The sequence below is a fragment of the Brachyistius frenatus genome, unplaced genomic scaffold (assembly GCF_029030835.1).
Source record: "Brachyistius frenatus isolate BFR_SWC_R1_liver_20210118 unplaced genomic scaffold, ASM2903083v1 Contig_48, whole genome shotgun sequence".
Taxonomy (NCBI): domain Eukaryota; kingdom Metazoa; phylum Chordata; class Actinopteri; family Embiotocidae; genus Brachyistius; species Brachyistius frenatus.
The window spans coordinates 408,151-426,260 of NW_027210647.1; the positions used below are offsets into that span (position 1 = coordinate 408,151).

Genomic DNA, 18,110 nt, shown 5'->3' on the forward strand with positions numbered 1-18,110 from the left:
CCCAACTATCATATTTATTCACCTCTATGGATGTTTTATTGTCATTACGCTTCTTTTTTCTTTCGACAGCCTGCCACTTTTTGATGAGGCCAAAATACTTTGGAGGATACAATCCACTGATAGAAATAAGGTCAAAAAGTACCCTTTTGGTTTTTTTTTACAGATGAAAATCAGGCATCAGACCACCTCTTCTGTTTAGTGATGGTCGTTGCAGTTTGATGTCAAAAAGCCCCTTTTTCATTGCCAGCGACTCACATTTTGGGGGTTTTCAATTGGGCAAAACTTGCTGATAGTTCCTGGTACTATTTTTGGTATCATCTTCGTTGAAGCAAGCCAACCCTAACCATAACCCTCACCCTATAGAAACTAGGGAAACTACCTGCAGTGGACAACCACATTTCAGAAAAGTACCGTGTACCAAAAGCAAGTCGTGTAGACCAGATGTGATGCCGGCAGTGGAAAAGAGGCACGACAGAAGCGACCTCACCTCAGACCGCATAACCCGCTCGAACCCGCTGCCTGGCTACCATCTATTGCTAAAACAATATGGGGTTTCTGCAGAGGGAACCATGGGCCGGTGTCTCTAATAGTGACCAATCCTTCACCTGGATCACTGAGAATCTTCAGACACAACAACCGGCATAACCCCCCCCCCCCCCAAAAAAAAAAAAAAGCTTGTCACTATAGATGAACGCGTTATTTAAGGACATCTGTTTAACAGCGGCTGTCCTTGATTGAAATGACGTAGGGAAATTAACACCACCGTTTTGTCTGTTGGACGTAGCTGGGGGCACAGCGACTGACAATTAGGATGTGAACATAATCGTATGTGTTTAGTCCCACCCTGCACAGCATCTGGTTTCCTACAGAAAAACCCATCTCGCCTGTTTTTAATGATGTTGCAGCTGATTGTTTGTTGTTAGTTATTGTTCTCTGATCACGCTGCGCAGTTTGCTTGATGCGTCCCCAGTTTGTTGCAAATTGCCGGTGTCCTAAATGTGAAGGAAAAAAAACAAAACTGTTTCATAAAAGCACATTTGACCTTCTTTCAGCCGAGTTAACCACAAAACTAACAGGGATACAGAAGTGATAAAAGAGCACGCCTCCTATTTCTTCTCGTAACCTTTCTCAGAAATCAACCGTACAAGAAAAAAAACAACTTGAATATTGTAAAATAAAAATTTCAAATAATGCCATTTTTAAAAAAAAATAAACAGATGGTTTGCAATTATCTCATAGTCCTTTATCACTCTTATAACTGATTCAAAGGTTAAAAAAAAAAAACCTGACAAAAAAAAAAATGTGCCAGAAGACAAACATTTCTGAAGCAAAAAGATAACCTTCACGTTTAAATATCTTACACAGCAATTTATATCGTGGTTTTTTTTTTCTCCATTCTCGGTCATGAAAATGAACTGAAGCTACGTTAAGTTTAAGATAGACCAGCAGAAGAAAATGCACTCCGAATCATCAAAAACATCCAATTCTGGTACTCCATGACGTTGCGTGAACAACAAAATACAGACATGTTGTCTTGAACTGCCACTCTGAAAGCCTAAAGTTTGGTATTTTGACTGTCGCCACCTTGCTATTTTGAAGACGAGACCATCTTTGGACAAGCCGAGTTTAAGGCACCGCCGCATCAGCCTCACCTTTCCGACCCCGAGGCCACATCCACTTTGATATACCTAACATCCAATATTTACCCCGCAATTTAATTACATTTATAAGTATTACACACACAAAATAAATCCTCCACCGATCGGCCATAATATTGAAAACCCCTGACAGAAGCACGAAGTATGGTACAAAAACAGCCCAGCAATAAACGGCCTACTCTCTTCAGAAGGAATATAATGTTCATTTTTTTTTTTTTTTTATGGTGCCGTTAAACCGTACTGGGTTATACGTTCCCTAATATTTATTTCGCCCCCCGCCCCCTCCCATTTAAATGAATTAGGTGGACAAAATATTAGCGGACGCCTCTCGGTGGGTATAACCGAGTAAGGTTCGACAGCACCGAAAATCACAGTCTCAAAACTGACCTTTTAAATAGATCAACACCCTCTCAATCAGATGGAATATTCCAACCTCATACACCCTCTCAATCAGATGGAATATTCCAACCTCATACACCCTCTCAATCAGATGGAATATTCCAACCTCATACACCCTCTCAATCAGATGGAATATTCCAACCTTATAATCCACACGAGGGGAGGACTTATTGCTTATTGCCCGACGACCCCGTTGCCGTTCCGCGAGGCCTTGTTCAACGTCCATCACACCTGCGAGCGCTCGAGCTCGTTAGCGGGAACAGCGCTCGCGGAGCGTGTCGGCCTGGCTGCCGGCGAACGTTTACCGATTACACACCCCGTTACCGGTTTGGATGCGGTCTTCTATTAAGCTTTTGTGAAACCTTAAAAACAAAAATTGTAGTCAGCTGGATTTTTTTTGCCGTCTTTGCAGAAATGTAACAAATGAAATCAATTTTTTTTTACATATTAGAATTTTGTGTTGGAATTCACGTCTCTTTTCTCATTTAGGACGTGCCGATGAACTGTGCTGGGTCCTTGTTAATCGCCGGGCAGCTTTGGCACTGCCCCCCCCCCCAAAAAAAAAAGTTGAAAGCTTCACATTTGTTTGCCTTCTACTCGGTAATTCGCATTACACTTCAATGGCCATCATTTTAGAGGTGAAGTTATCAGGTAGAAATTCAGAGCTTTTTTTTTTTTTTTTTTCTTTCTTTCACAATTTAACAAAAAGATGCAAAGCAAGTTTTCTTTCTAATTTTGACACACTTGCCGCGGCGGGAATGTTGATTTTTTCACCTTATTCACACCGAATATCTCAACACCCGCTAAATGTATCGCCGTGATAATGTTGAACAGACATTAAATGCTGACTTTTGATGATCCACTGACTTTTTTGTTTTTGTTTTTTTCTTCTAGCGACATCCCGAGATTCACATTTTTGGATGTCAACCCATCGGATAGATTGACATAAATATTTGGTACAGACGTTTGTCCCGCAGGATGCCGGCAAATTTGCCGCTTTTCTTCCAGCGCTTTTTAATCAGGCCAAAATTCTTATTGTCCGACACTTTTCTTATGATCTGCAGTGCTGACGACATTAATTTATGCTATTTAGCGCAGCAACATTTGTTTGACAGGCCAGCATGTTTCTGCACTTAAACCTTAAAACGTTTCCTGCTTTTTAGACATTAAAAAAAAAAAAATGCGATTCGTATTCCAAAGCATCCGAGACGAAGGTAAAGCAAAGCATTTTATTGCAAGTATTAGTCAAAAGATACACTTCAAACTGAAGCAAAGCAACACTAAAAGGGCCAACAACCTATAAGAGAGAGTTACAAAAGAAAGAGACATTTAAAACTGAAAGGAATAGACCTGTTGGTCCAACAGAGCCTTCGCAAAAGACAAGAGACCGAGACATGGATCATCTGGTGGTAAAGGTTCGCTGTTCAACGTCTACATCCGCGTGCTGGTGCCTCGCTCAGGAGGTATCAGAGCCCGAGATCTTTAGTTTGAAATGAGACTGACGTAAAGAGGGATGCTACATTGAAAAGATGAGTGCTTGAACAATCGGAGAACACAAAATCCTTGGCCACAAAAGAATATCTGTCTTCAAAACCATTGTGTGTTTGTGTGTGTGTGTGTGTGTGTGTATACATGGTAAACGGCATCAGGAGCCTAATCTCTTCTGCAATATTTGGTTTGAAGTCGTTTGGAATGCAAATGCAATGAAAAACAGGTCAAACATCCGATAGCCATGGGAGTATACGTTACGGTAAACATTTATTAAACCAAAATACCATTTGGTTTAAAAAGGGACAGAGGGCCGACTTGCTTTGGAACAGGATTGACAACACTCAAAAGGTCCATGTCTCTGATCCTCCAATGGGGTGAGGGGAAAACCAACAGAACTTTAAAAAAAAAAAAAAAGAGAAAAGAAAAGAAAAGAAAAAAAGACATTTCATCACAACACAATTCATTCTTGGTTCATCGTACAGGCACAGGTCTCTGAAATCCAGCACTCTGGGGAACCTCCTGGTTCTCGTCAGGCCCGGGTCAAACTGGCTCTGAAAATACTCTTCTTTGGATTTGCCATAAACGACAATACGATGATAACCAAACATAGAGAAGTGTATATTTACTGAATATGTAACGTATTCAGAATTTATATGATGATGATATCTGAATTGTCCTGAGGCAGCAGACGCTGCTCATTCGGTAAAAAAAAACAAAAAACAAATGCCAAGAATTGTTTCCAAACGTCGTTCGACCCAGACCTGGTTTCTGTTCTGACATCAGTACAAATGAGACGGAGCCATTATTTTTTTTTTTTTTTTTTTTTTTTTTCAAAAAGCTTACGCTTTGTTCGTACATCAGAGTTCACCAAGTTCTGTAGCAACGTTAGTGGTTTACATGAGAAGTGCGAAGAGATGAGGACACCTGTTGGGGGGGGGGGGGGGGAAGTGAGGGGGGTGAGGGAGGGGGGTGAGGGAGGGAGATGGGGATTCAGGGCAGATCAAGTACGTAGGCTAGTTTTCTTGGCAGGCCACCAAACACAGGCATCGCAGAGTCACAGATTTCTGACGATTACGCAAGAACGCACTTAAGGCTGAGGCGTGTCTTTTCTTGTGGAATGAGACCTGTTCCTGTTGTAAAATATTCTGGCACAAGAAAAGAAAAAAAAAGAAGAAAAAACAACAACAACATTGCTGACGGGAGACAATCGGAGAGAAAGGAGAAAAAAAAAAAAGCAACACCTGCGCTAAAAATTTTCATCCAAAGAATTTTGCCTTTCCAACATCTTTCCATCTTTCCTTCCTTCCTTCCTTCCTTCCTTCCTTCCTTCCTCCCCCCCGCCGCCGCCGTTATTTTAGTATTTTTTTATTTTTTACACTCGCCGTTTACCGGCTCGAGGAATTGACATGGCTAACGTACCAATTAGCAGCTCGGGATGAAAAGTCAGCTATTCGACACTCTGGTCAGTGTGGTTCAGAAATGGTTCCCTTCGTCAAGAGATGAGCTGCAACATGTGGGGGTTGGCGTTTTGGCCTTCTCGGGTGGTAAAAGAAGAGTGGAGGGTAGAGAATTTTTAAGAAAAAGAGGAAGAAGAGCGGACTCGTTACTACAAACCGGAGCCTGACACACGGCCCTGGAAACAAGTCCGAGTCCACCTCCTCCCCTTTCCTCCACCTTGCACCCCCCTCCATATTGTTGTGCTTGCGTGTCTCGGAGAATAAGGCGTCAACATGGAGGGGGAGGGGCTAAAGGCCTCTTCCTCCTGGCTCCGCCCCCGCCATGCTGCAAAAATGATGCGGAGACTCCAGCCGCTTAAACGCACTCTCAATAAATACACCATAAAATATTCCGCATATATATATTTCATATATATATTTAAAGAACAACACATTTAAATAGGACAACAAAATAAAAGTCGGCTCAAGAACAATTTTTCAAAATCGGATAAGTGTTAAGACAACAGAATAATTTTTTTTTTTTTTTAAATTTTTTTTTTTTTTTACAGTTATACTTATTTTGACTCTAAAATAGTTACTATAAGAATATCGCAATCAGGCATTACTCAAGCATTATATGTCATAATAAAAGCAATTTGCAGTTTTTCTTTCATGTAGTATAACATATGCAGCATACCAAGGTAAGTGAGGTGCAGTGTTTTTTTGAGATTTCTTGTAATAGAAAGATTTCACCCCCCCCCTCCCCCCGCCCCCCCCTGGACTGAAAAGGTACCCGCAGAACTACAGACTATCCTCGGTTTTCAGTGGACACCCTACCGGCTCGAGACAAGGATACTGCTGGGGCACACGTTCCCTCCATCAGGGACAAGACACATGGCAGGGCATTGCACTACGATGAAAGAATGCCATGGGCTGCTACTAGGGCTGGGCATCGCGAGGAAAGTCTCAATACTGACACTGGCTCTGTAAATTTCATTCCTATAAGTGCTGTGAAATGAAACCTGAATGAAAGCACACGTTAAAAGTATTTTCCGGCCATTCGTGCTTTTTTTTTTGTTTGTTTTTTTCCTCGTCTGTTCAAACCGATTCATGTTGCTTTCCTTAGTCGGGAGGGTAGGGGGCGGGGGGGGGGGCGGGGACGACGACGACAACAACAACAACAAAAAATGCCATTCAAGAAAACCGTTATTCCTCAGTGCAAAAAAAAATAATAATAATAATTATCCCCCCCCCAAAAAAATCGACTATTTTAAAAAGTTCCAGAGGCTGCTTCTTAAACTCACAATGCTTCAAAATTGTGACGGCAAAGATGTGGGAGGTACAGATGAGCGATGTTTCGACACCCAGCCCTAGCTGTGACAAAGTGTCGAGCGGCGGCTTGCCGGAGAGAAAGAAAACAAAACAAACAACAACAACAAAAAAACACCGCGCCGCCCGAGAGCAGGCCGACTCCGGCGAGCCAACAACAAAGTCACAAAAGAGCATGAGGCACACTTTTTTTTTTTTTTTAAACGACCGACCGCTTCGTTCGGTAACACGCGCACATCCCTTCGACTCCTCGTTTACGGCGAGGTGCGGCGGATCCTCTCCTCCTCCTCCTCCTGAGCGGGAGGACGAAGGGGGACTGGAGGGACAGAGATGGAAACCTCTTGGCTGTGTGTTCTGAGTGAGAGCGGCAGTCTCTAAAGTGCTGTGCTAAGTTTGTCATTTGTGGGCCGGGCCTGCGTCACACCACGCTATAGTGTCAGCTTACGACCCCCCCCCCCTCCACCACCACCACCACCACCGCCACCACCGCCTATCCCCCCCCCCCCGTCTCCCCCATCGCCAAAACCCACCCAAACGCACTTTTCCTCTGTACCAACAACACCATTGGTCCAAGACACTAAAACGCACCAGAAACCATGTACTTGGCATAATATTCTACTTCTGGGTAGACGTAATGTCTAAATACATGAAACACAAGTTTGCATTGCCGTCTTTAAAAAACAAAAACAACACAAAAACGTGTACGGTGAGTGTGTGTCGAACGCAGCTGTTCCCGCACTGTGCTGTTGAAAAGGAGATCCTTTATTTTTTTTTCCATTTTCTCTTTCAATTTACAGCACCGTCATAGGGAAAGGCACTTTCTGTGGACTTTTTTTTTTTGTTTTTGTTTTTGTTTTTTCTTACTCCGTGGCCACCTTTCACTGCAAACAGAGAGCAACCAAAAGAATCCGGGATATTAATCGATTACGCAAAATGGAATTCACCTTCGCGTCCATTTTTGTTTTTTTTGTTTTTGTTTTTAAATGGCAACGCTGACCTTTCCCCAAGTTAATTTGCAGATTTCCTTCCGCAGACAGGTGTCACTTTGCGGATAAGGTGTTTGTTCTTCCGCCTCCATTAACGCTCGTCTGAGAGCTGAAGGACGCCGCGGTCTGCGGGCGGCGAGATTACTCTACCCTTTTATTTCAATCAAATCGAACAAGTCATTTGAAAAGAAAACGGGGGAGGACAGAGATGCGCTTCTCCCTGGCGATGTCACACAAATGTCTGTGGAGAAAAAAAAACAAAAAAAAACATCAAGCGTTCGTTTCACTTTCTCGTGGGGGGGGAGGGGGGGCAAAAAGGGGTCTCGCTCGTGTTAGGTCACTCACTCCCGCTGGCTAATATTTGCAAAGCGGAGCTGATGGCGTTTCAAACGGAGGGCGAGGCAAACACATCTGCTATGTAAACATGTGTTCAACTGCCCTCGGGAGTGGTGGTGGTGGTGGTGGTGGGGAGGAGGGGGAGCGTAGCTCGTACACAACATGAACGCAGAGATATCGCGAGTCGATCGACCCGGACACCCCCGCCACTCGTTCAACTTTCAACATAACCTGCCACATGTAGTTACCATCGATCAGCTGTGATTCCTTCCAAAAAACACACGCACACTTGAATGAGTGTCACAGAACCCACTGTATTGTCCTTCAGCTCTAACCTTTCTAACACCTCTCTGGAGGGGGGGGCGGGTTGGAGGGGGGGGAGTTGATGAGATTGTACGGCCATGGCCATGTAGTCCTCTGGCACAGGGGGAGTAAATGTTTGGTACCAAAAAAAAGGGGCGGGGGCCAAAAGAGAGCAAAAATAAGATTAGAGGCTTTGTCACACTGCAGATTTACTGTACCGGGAGGGCCAACTCTTTTTTTTTTTTTTTTTTTTTTTTTACTTGTGTGCACGTGAAGTGGCTCAAACGAAGGAGACGGGTCTGAAGGAAAGCAACAGAGGTTGCAATCCGACGTAAATCCCTCAAGGCTTTTAACACAAAGGGGAGCTGCTACCTCTTGTTGCGTTATTCTTTGATCACACGCGTCTTTTGAAATGGATCACCAGGACTTTCACAAAAAAAAAAAAAAAACTAAAGAGAGAAAAAAAAAAAACCACCTGCCTATTCCTTTCCACTCTCCCTCTTGATAAGGAGCAGGCTTCAGCACCGGTTGAAGGCAATCGGAGAACATTCAAGAGCTTTTCGACAGACTCTTCTTCCATTCGACTGTTTGTCGTCACAATACGCCTCTAATGTCTTAATGTCCAGGCTTTCGGAGTGCACTGCGTCAACATCATCTTCTCCTCTAACCCCTTTAACTGTATAAACATCCACAGAAAAGGAGAGAAATATGCGTTCAGCATCTCGCGAGTCCCCCCCCCCACCAAACATCAAAGCAGGAGGTGGTTTAAGTCCACATCCCTACCGATAACAGTATGACAGTCCAAACACACGTCACTAGTTTCAACAACCCCACCACTGTTCACACATACACTATACATTATACAGTGACACAGGAACAAGTCAACAGTCTATTGCGATAATAAAACTTTTGTTATACCTTTTTTTTTTTTTTTCTTCTTTTTTTTTTTTTTAACCATCACTTATCAGGATACATTTATTACTAAGATTAATAATTAGACTACATTATTATTATTATTATTATTTTTTTCTGTTAGCAAAAATAAGTGGTGTGCATTACATAATTTAAAATGTACAAATATACTTTTTGATCTGGCTTTTTAAAAAGGCTTTCAGATACAAGTGAAATCATATGAAGGCTCAAACCCGCCGGCTTCCACACTGGAAGGCTCGCCCGTCAGAAGGCAGTCGAAACGCGTCAGCGGAGGCGGGACCCGACATTATAGCTCACCGTCCGGGGGGGGGGGGGGGAACACGCCTTGCCTTTGTACCGTTTACAAGATGTTGATCTGACCCCCCCACCCCCACCCACCACCCACCTCCCCCAGTGAAATCACACATCCAGACCTCCCTGCACCGACCACAGCAGTGGGACCTTCTCCTGTCCTTCAGCGAGTGAGGTTTAACCGTTTTATTTATTTCATTTTTTTTTTTTCCTTAACCTAGCCCACCTGCTCAGAAGGAGTCTCTCGTCTGGAGTCTTCAGCTTCAAATTGTAATCCAGACAAGAGTAGCACCACGCCTGTGTTCAGTCCCGAAACACACGCTTCTTTTAGTGCAGATAACTTTTAAAAACACCCCCCCCCCCTCCAACACCCCCCTCCCCCACCCGAAAATCAAGCTTCGGGTCGTCAGCGGAAGAGAGGGGCTACGTGGATGACCGCGAATCCAGACACACACACACACACACACACACACACACACACACTTTCACGTCGACAGTCAGCTGTGCTTCGGCTGCAAATGTCGGTCATCCACTTCGCTCCCCGGCCTCGTTCCGAAGCCAGTCCCCAACTTTGAGGGCGGTTTACATGGGCAGGAATTCAACCGAGTCTCGGACTTCGGATCTCTATGGAAAGAAAACGGTTATTGGGAGAATTAGTTATCGACGAGGCTCAACTCTGTGCCCACGAAACCGTCCCGTTAGTTAACAAAACACACTAGCAGCTGGATCCATGTCGGGTTGATTATTAAGCAAAACGACAACTGTGCCCGCTTTGTTTGAATGCTGCCCCGAAGCAAAGCCAACAGCTAACACCGCTGTATAGGCAAATACAATAAATATATTGATCTTAGGTTGATTTGAATGAGATGTGTAGAAAAGTCAGTAGACGGTTGTTGAGAAGAATAAGAGGCATCGGGTGAAACTTTCTCGCTTCAAACTATCATACGCTGTCCATTTTGTTGGATTATATAGTTTTTGATCATTCGACCCCACTGAAACAAGACCCTCATAATAAGTTACGCAGCTTTTGACCATTAGACACTTCCACCAGGCACTTGAATACTACCTCTTTATGGCCTTTGTACTCCACTTTGCTGCTGTCAGGTGAAAAGCTCAACCTCATTAGCGAACTCGAGTGATCAGGAATTCTGAAATCATTAAAATCCTTCAAGTAAAAACACGAAAATCACCGAAACTGCAGTTGCACCATTTCTGCCCAACAGCGAGGGCAAACTCATAAAAACACGCCGATCAATCGACTCAGAGGAGCAATACATGAAAGTGCCTTGCGAGTGGCAAACGCTTTCTCCTTTCGAGGACGCTCGCTTTCGAATGAAATATGTTGCTGTACTTTTGAGTCGTTCTGAGTCCCCTAAAAATCCTCTTCCCTTCGTTCAACTGATTATTGCACTAGAGGAAACAATCTAAGTGATCTCTGTTCGTCCGCCGTCGGAAACTCGGAAAGGGAAATGTAAGATAAAGCACTGAGGGGAAATTAATACATGACGAGTACTAGGATTAAAAACTAAAAGCTTACATGATTAAGTAATAAAAATTTAAAAAAAAATAACATAAAAATAAAAAGTTTGAATCATAAAATGTTTCACATAATGTAGAAGATACATAACAACCAGAATCAAATAACAGTGTTATACTTTAAATAAAATCCATAGATGGCTGCAATTCAGCAATTGATATATCAGCCAATATAAACTGCCCCTGTTCTAATGTGATAGCTGACTATTAGAAAATAAATCAAAACTGATCCGAAACCTTACAAGACAACAACTCCTTGTTGTGACTGTCAGGGGGGCTTTTATACCTCGTCGCCAACAGGTGGCAGTGTGCTCCAAAGAACATGTAGCTCCATGCAAGTAACTGGTGACTTCCCACAGGCGTGGGAAGTGATAGAACAAGAGAGGAAACAAGAGGAAAAATAAAAGAATTAAAAAAAAAAAAAAAAAGTGGCAACTGGGAGGACCTCTGGTCCGTGAAACGAGTAAAGTAAATCAAACACCTCTCAACGACTGCAGAGTCAGACCCTTCCCTATCTGCTCCCTCATTTCAAACTTCGGGGAGACTCAACGACAAACTACAGTAAAACTGACAGAATGTAAAAGTGCTGCTGCTCAAACTGACTTGAGGTACTGGAGATGGCAAAAGGAGCAGATTAATAGACTCTAAAGAATGACTGTGCCAAAGGAAGGAAAAAGTTAAAAAAAAAAAAAAAAAAAAAAACAAAACAAAACAAAAAAACAACAACTCGGCCACGAGTAAAAGGAGACAAACAAAGAAGAGATAGGAGGGGCGAAGAAGAGGGGGCCTGATAAGGGTGAAAATAAACTGGTTGGCTGGTTTAATATTGCATAATAGTGCTGAGTTTCTCTCTTGTTTGTTTCTAAAGCAGCGTTTGCATCCTCAGTCCAGTGTGGGGGTGCCTCCTCCCCTCCCTTCTCCTCTCCTCGCTTTCCTCTGCACAGTGTCAGGTCCGGATTGACTAGGCATGTGGGGGGGGTGGGGGGGGGGGGGGGGACTTGCACCTATGAGGACTCCTTGACTGGCAAGTCCAGGCGTGGATGGTAGTGTCTGTGTGCGTGTGTGTGTGTGTGCGTGTGCGCTAAGGGGATGGAAAGAGGAGGGGGGAGGGGGGTGTTAAATGGTCGGGGGAGTGTTGGTGGAGCTCAGGCGAAGTACATGGTCCTCAGGGTATCGTGGTGAATCTGAACAGCTTTGGCCAGCGCCTGGGGGTCCCGACCGTTGCTCTGACCAGACACATGGCTGCCCTCAGCGCTGCAGAGCGGAGAAGAAAGGAGCAGTTATGACGGACGGCAAACGACACAGGGAAATCGAGTACGTCGTGTGAAGTGAAACGAGACAATTGCTGTCAAATAATGATAATTTGAGAGTCCGGGACCTTAAGATCCAGAGATTACTTTCCCTTTCCAAATTTGATTTTACATTTGGATATTTATTTGTAATCCTTTTCTAAGTTGTATCTTTTGCTCTAGTCCAAGTACTAATATTTAAGCTGGAAAGAAGTTTTGTTTTCTGTTTTCTTTCCTTTGATTTTTGTTGTGCTGTAAAAACAGAAAAAAAAAAAAAAAAAACCTGAAAAACTGATACTGGTATAAAAACTAAAAAAAAAAAAAAACTAACAAAGAAAACCGTTATCGACTCTGCCCACCTGTCATGTTCTTTGTCCACCAGATGGTAGCGGGCACGGAAGGCCACCAGGTGGGCGTAGTAGGCTGGCGCGGGGATGGACACTGAGCGGGTGCAGCGCACGTAGGTGTGGCACAACTGGTAGGTGAGCAGCTGGAACTCGTCAGCGGTAAAACAATTGTCGTCCCACAGTACATGGTAGTGGGAGGGCCGACTGGTGCCCTGAGAGCGGGGAATTAAATGACAAGACTCAGACTCGGATTTCAGATTCAATCAGTCGTTCCAATTTCAACACAGTCGACAGGAATTTGCTTTGACGGGCTCAAAAAAAAAAATATTACAAAATAAATAAGAGCGACCTCGAGACGCTAGAGAAGTGGTAAATACAGAAATACTTTCTCAGTTGTTTGAAATAAGGGAGGAACCAACAAGAAAAGACGGCTGGAAAAGAGGAGTGTGTTGTGTTCATATTTGTGTTTGCCAAATGGGGGACATTTCAAGAAAAGATTGAAGCTCCTACCAAGAACAATTTTGATGCGGTTTGCGCCACTTTCTCTACTTTCACTCTCTCGCTCTTCATACTAGTTTGAGAAAATTGCATCATAACTCGTCGGAATCTCGACTCTCTCTCAAATATCTTACAGCCTTTTTGAGAAACTTGAAAATGTCCAAAACAACCAGATCTGGTTTCAGTTCCTCAGGATCTAACTTGCGCATTTTCTCTAGTGAGCGCCTTATACCCAAATCCTATTCGTTATCTATTTGGAGCAACGCGTAGCCCTGCAAAAAGGCCACAGTCTTCAGATATTACGATTTTAATAGCGGACTGTGTGATGAAATACTGTTGAAAAAGGCAGCGGAGAAGCAGAGAAGACAAAAAAAAAAGTTTGGTCTGACCTGTATTCCAGCGTGACTGCAGAGGTAAAAATCGAACTCGTAGGGATGCGTGATGTCTGTATCCACGGTAGTACCAGCAGGAATGTTTCCACTACGTCCAACCTTCGCAAAGCAAAATTACGGACAGTTAGTCCCTGCTAATGCTTTTTGACTTTTGTCTCACCATTTGTTTCACCATTAAAACTAAAACATAAAGTGGATGAGGAAGGGGGGGGGAATAGTAGAAAACAAAGCTTTTAAAGCACTAAATTATGTCAGGAAGTAAAAATCCGAATAATTGAAAGAAAGAACTAGTGGATTGAGTGACTCGGGCAAAGGTTCATCGAGTGTTTCCCAATCAACAAATTAAAAGCATAATTGCTCTGTATAAGAGTGCCTGCGCTGAAAATAGGGTTGTTACAGGCTCGGTCTTACTCTGGGGGCCTTGAGTGCCACTCCAGAGCTCTTGGTTTGCGCTGGGCCCTAATGCTTTAATCGAATGTAATTACAGGGGTTAGACGGGTGAACAGTCCAATTGACAACAAAAGGTAATTTAAGAGGGCCATTTTCAGTACTTAATGTACTAACGCAGCGCATAAAAAAGAATCTGGACTCACCCAATACGCACTGTGCCGAGTTTAATGGGTAACATTACTGTGTGATACTCAAAAGATGGTGTTTGCGCGTCGTGAGGACTCACTCTCTCGTTGCGGTCGGCACAGAAGAGGCGTGTATGGTGGCGTTTTTGCACAACAATGTAGGTGATGCCTGGCTGGTACTCCTTCTCCAGGCTGATACAGGCCTCTCGGATGGCCAGCAGCTCATAATACAGCACCTGAAGAAGAGGAAGAGAAAGAGGAAGAATGAATGAGAAGAAGAAGAATTCTGCTTGAATAGTTTAAAAAAAAAAAAACACGAGGAAAAAGACTGTAAATTATTTCCTCTATACACTTTACAGTATATATTAGTGTGTGCTTATTAATGTGTCATTGTAGTTTCATGTTGTACTGTCATTTATAGATACATTTCTCTGCAGGCCTTCTTTGAAACTAATCTTGATATTAATTTAAGAGCTCTAATTCAGGAAAACGTGAATATTATGCTCCACTGGAAACATTTCTAATTGAATCATCTGTGGTTAAAAGCATTTTTTGGAACACGCTTGCACAATTTGATTTGAAGAGCGCTACCACATCTGGATTGCGACTTGCAAAACTGAGTGAAGCTTCAGAATTTCGTCTGGTATCGGGCGTTAACTTCACATCCCGAGTAAAAGTAGGAACAAAAGTTTGAAGCTGACCTGTCTGAACTGGCCTTCTGAAACTCCATCCCTGTAGAAAATGATCCTGGTGGGCTTGTAGCGCGTTGACTTGTAGAACTGAATGAGCAATTCCCGCACCATAGAGGCCAGGTCCTGGATAACCTCCTGCCTGGGCCTCTGGACTCGCACTGTGGCACAGTACCTGCTGGGATGGGCGTCCATGCTGCCGACCACCTGACGGAGAAACGCGAGGAGCAGAGGGGGCATTAAGTGAAGAAAGAAGCATCAAAGAAAAAGCCTGACCAAAATGTCTGACTCGAGACTGAATGTGGGAATGATTCTAGGGCAGAAATGACAAGTTAATAGACTGAACCAATAGGTCAGGTGGAAATAAAGAAGAAACTAACTGCTGCAATTGAAGGCTTCTTCCCATCTCCAGCTGGCGGATGCGTAACATCGGCTCCCAAGAAGATAACTGGCTGCTGAAACACTGATGGTCTGCGGATGGAGACACGAAGGAAAGACGTGACTGAAAAGCGTCGAAACAAACGGCTGAACAATCGAATCTATTTCGAGCAAGCGTCCCAAGAACACTGTCGTATATAATGAGCGCGGTTTTACCGTTGGTGAGGCACCAGGATGTTGTTGATGCCTCCGAGCTTCACATTGATCTTGAGGCAGAGGTTGGACAGAGTCTGAGGTGACGTCTTCACCACGTTCTTCACCTGGACACACTGCGTGGCCATGCCAAGGAGGGTGTCTCCCACACGCTTCACCTCCGCTGCGGGTGGTTGAAAAAGACAAGTGAGCATCAAAAAAAAAGAAAAAAAGAAAAGGCAAGCGTATAACTTTTTCATTTTAAAATAGTAGCTCAGATATTATCATGTTGAAGTTCTCAAAATCGACTATCGACGTCAAATTTGAAAAGCGGCAGAATACCATTCATTTAATTTCGAGCTTCACAAGTAATCGTCAAAGAAATTGACTGTTTTTACTTTAAAAGAAAAAAATGGTACTGAGAAAAAAAATTGTGATTTAAGAAGAAATTATTCCCCCAGATTGAGTGCAGTGCAGCTCCTTCAATATGGTTCTTTCATTGAAGCGAAGGAGGAGAGTAAATTTCAGCAACACTTATTAGCACAAAAGCTTGAGTGTATGCACGTAGTCTCAGGTAGAAGTACATCTCTGGACTCTGATATAATATTGATTTTTAAGCAGTTTTCTGACCGTAGACTGGAGTCTTTCCCGGCAGGATGACGATGATGAGCTGCAGCCCGGCGTAGGTGTTCTTCAGGTGTCTGAACATGGGCTCCACGCTGTCCGCTCCCTGGGCGTATTTACAGAAGCATGGCTGGCCTTGGATGGGCATGCCAGCGTCCTTGGAGATCTTACGCAGCTGGTCTGTGAAACCCCTACAAGAGGGATGAAAAAGAGCAAAGTCAGGAGAACGGTGCTGACAGCCAGAGGCTCTAAACTTCTGTTTTCAAGCCTGGTAAAAAAAAATTAAAAATTCTCTGCACAGCATAAATACTGTATGTAAAAGTACAAGTTTTCCATTTAAATTTTGTCTATTTTACCCTGATATATTATCCTACAATGCCCCCAAATTACACTTATATGTACTTATATCTACAGTTATGTTGTGTAGAATCTACTGCGTCGGTATTCATACTGACATCACGTATGTAAACTGCATTTTGGAAGCCTTCGGGTGGAGAAATGCTGCCTGAGTACTTGAAATTCCATCTTGAACAGTTGCACAGGTATTGCATTTTCCCTTGTAGGTGCCAGAATCTTCTTTAATAAATACAGTACGAGGTTTTTAGGGGTTTAGAAAGTACAGATGCCACAGATGAAAAGGTTATTGTTTCACGAACGGGCACTGTCCCTGTTGTATTAACTAGTAAAATAAAAGTAAATAAATAAAATAATAATGAAAGAATGTACAGTAATGTACAAACACCAAGACTATCCTTCTCTTAGTTATTATTTGCAACAGAAATGATATATTATTCCATGTTCGTGATAAACAAATGAGGTCATCTCGAACATCACAACTGCTTTATGATAGATGCATAAATTTTTTTTTTTTTTTTTAAATGCAAATTTGAATACAAATATCTTCAAGGATTATATTTACTTATCTGAGCGCAACTACTATGTGCGCAGTGCCAAAAGAAACTACACAAGGGGGGTGTTGAGGGAAAGAATACATTATTAAAAAAGGATCTCACTTGAGGATTTCTTCCCGACACTGCCTCTGTGTGGCGAAGCAGGCGATGGCCCACATCTTGATCTCCACCCCGGTGTGGAACTGCTTTCCCCTCATGTCCCACACCCCGTGGCTGGGTGTGGCTACTGTGCGATTCTGAAACAACATCACAGTCTCAACACATGTACTCCCGATTAAACGTGGGCAAACACGCACATTCGTACCGTTCGTACACTCACACAAGACAGGAAAATAATTGCCACAAGAGGTAAACGCACTTTCTAAAAACCCACACGAGCCACACGCACATTTTATCCACCACATTTCTGCACACGTGTTCACACTTTGACATGAAATGACTGCAAGACACGCGCACGTATGAATAAAGCTCAGGTTTCACAAGAGAAACGTTTAACTTCCAAATCGGATAACTATAATCAAATAGTTTTGCAATTTAACCTTAGATGTTAGTGCTAAGCTAGTGCGATGCAGTCTACGGTGTGTAACGTTAAATTAGGTGCGTGTGTCTCATGTAACAATATGTTCATAACTGTATCATAGTTCTGTACAATAACATGCGTTTTCTTCAAGAGTTTAAACAGACAGATGTTAAATAATAGTGTAGTTCAGTCTCAATAAAATGCTTTTTCATTCAGTTTTTGGAAACTTCTTCATTTCTTCTTGACTTCTTAAAGTACAATTAATATCAGGGCAGTGGAGGTGAGCCATATCACATCATTCGTGATAATATTGCATAGTTTTTTTATATGATAAAAAAACAACAAATCATACCGTAATGATGGCAATCCATAACCCAACATAATAGTATCACTTATGTTACGTGCTTGATTTACACACGGCAACAACCAGCTCCACAGTGGAGGAGCAACAGTCAATACTGTGGTTTGAAAACAAAATGTCAGATGTGCAAAAAAAAAAAAACCACAGTAATATGTTAGTTTTTACTGGGAAACTAAAGACACCGTTACATTTATGCTCACATTCAAAACTATTAAATCTATTTGGTTGCAATTGTATGTTTTTGATATATTATTCAGTATTCTGACACTGAATATAATTATTGCTCACCCCTATTAGGCAAATGTTGGCAACATTTTTAGCTCCATCTCCCATAATGATCTATATGTCAGAAGCTCTTCAATCATAATGTGAGTATTCTTTTGTAATCAAAATAATCCTTCTGGTAGAGGGATAGAAATGTTAACGTCCCGATTGCCAGCTTACAAAACTTCAAACTTAATAGCCTTTTTAAAAAAAAAAAAAAAAAAGTGGAATCAAAGGCTGCGTTATTGAGACTCAACCACAAAGGCAATAAACACTGACACCATGAAGTACAAGCAGAAGCCAGTGAGTTAGTTTCCCCACAGAGACGGTGGAATAAAAAGCTGCAGAAAGGGAGAGCGTGTCAGACAAACA

At 42.8% G+C, this 18,110-nt stretch overlaps 1 protein-coding gene across 4 annotated transcripts in view; it reads right to left on the reverse strand.

Moving 5' to 3' along the window:
- Positions 1-9,545: 9,545 nt before the first annotated feature.
- LOC138623959 (protein argonaute-3) overlaps positions 9,546-18,110 on the reverse strand; it is a 30,657-nt gene continuing 22,092 nt past the window's right edge. For all 4 annotated transcript variants that reach the window (XM_069703771.1, XM_069703770.1, XM_069703769.1 and 1 more), the window contains exons 11-19: positions 16,696-16,829; positions 15,689-15,873; positions 15,083-15,242; positions 14,869-14,959; positions 14,501-14,695; positions 13,901-14,035; positions 13,222-13,323; positions 12,347-12,546; positions 9,546-11,952 (exon numbers count right to left, since the gene is read on the reverse strand). In XM_069703771.1, coding sequence (XP_069559872.1) covers positions 11,844-11,952; positions 12,347-12,546; positions 13,222-13,323; positions 13,901-14,035; positions 14,501-14,695; positions 14,869-14,959; positions 15,083-15,242; positions 15,689-15,873; positions 16,696-16,829 — 1,311 coding nt within the window. In that variant the 3' untranslated portion in view covers positions 9,546-11,843. The remainder of the gene's footprint in view (positions 11,953-12,346; positions 12,547-13,221; positions 13,324-13,900; positions 14,036-14,500; positions 14,696-14,868; positions 14,960-15,082; positions 15,243-15,688; positions 15,874-16,695; positions 16,830-18,110) is intronic.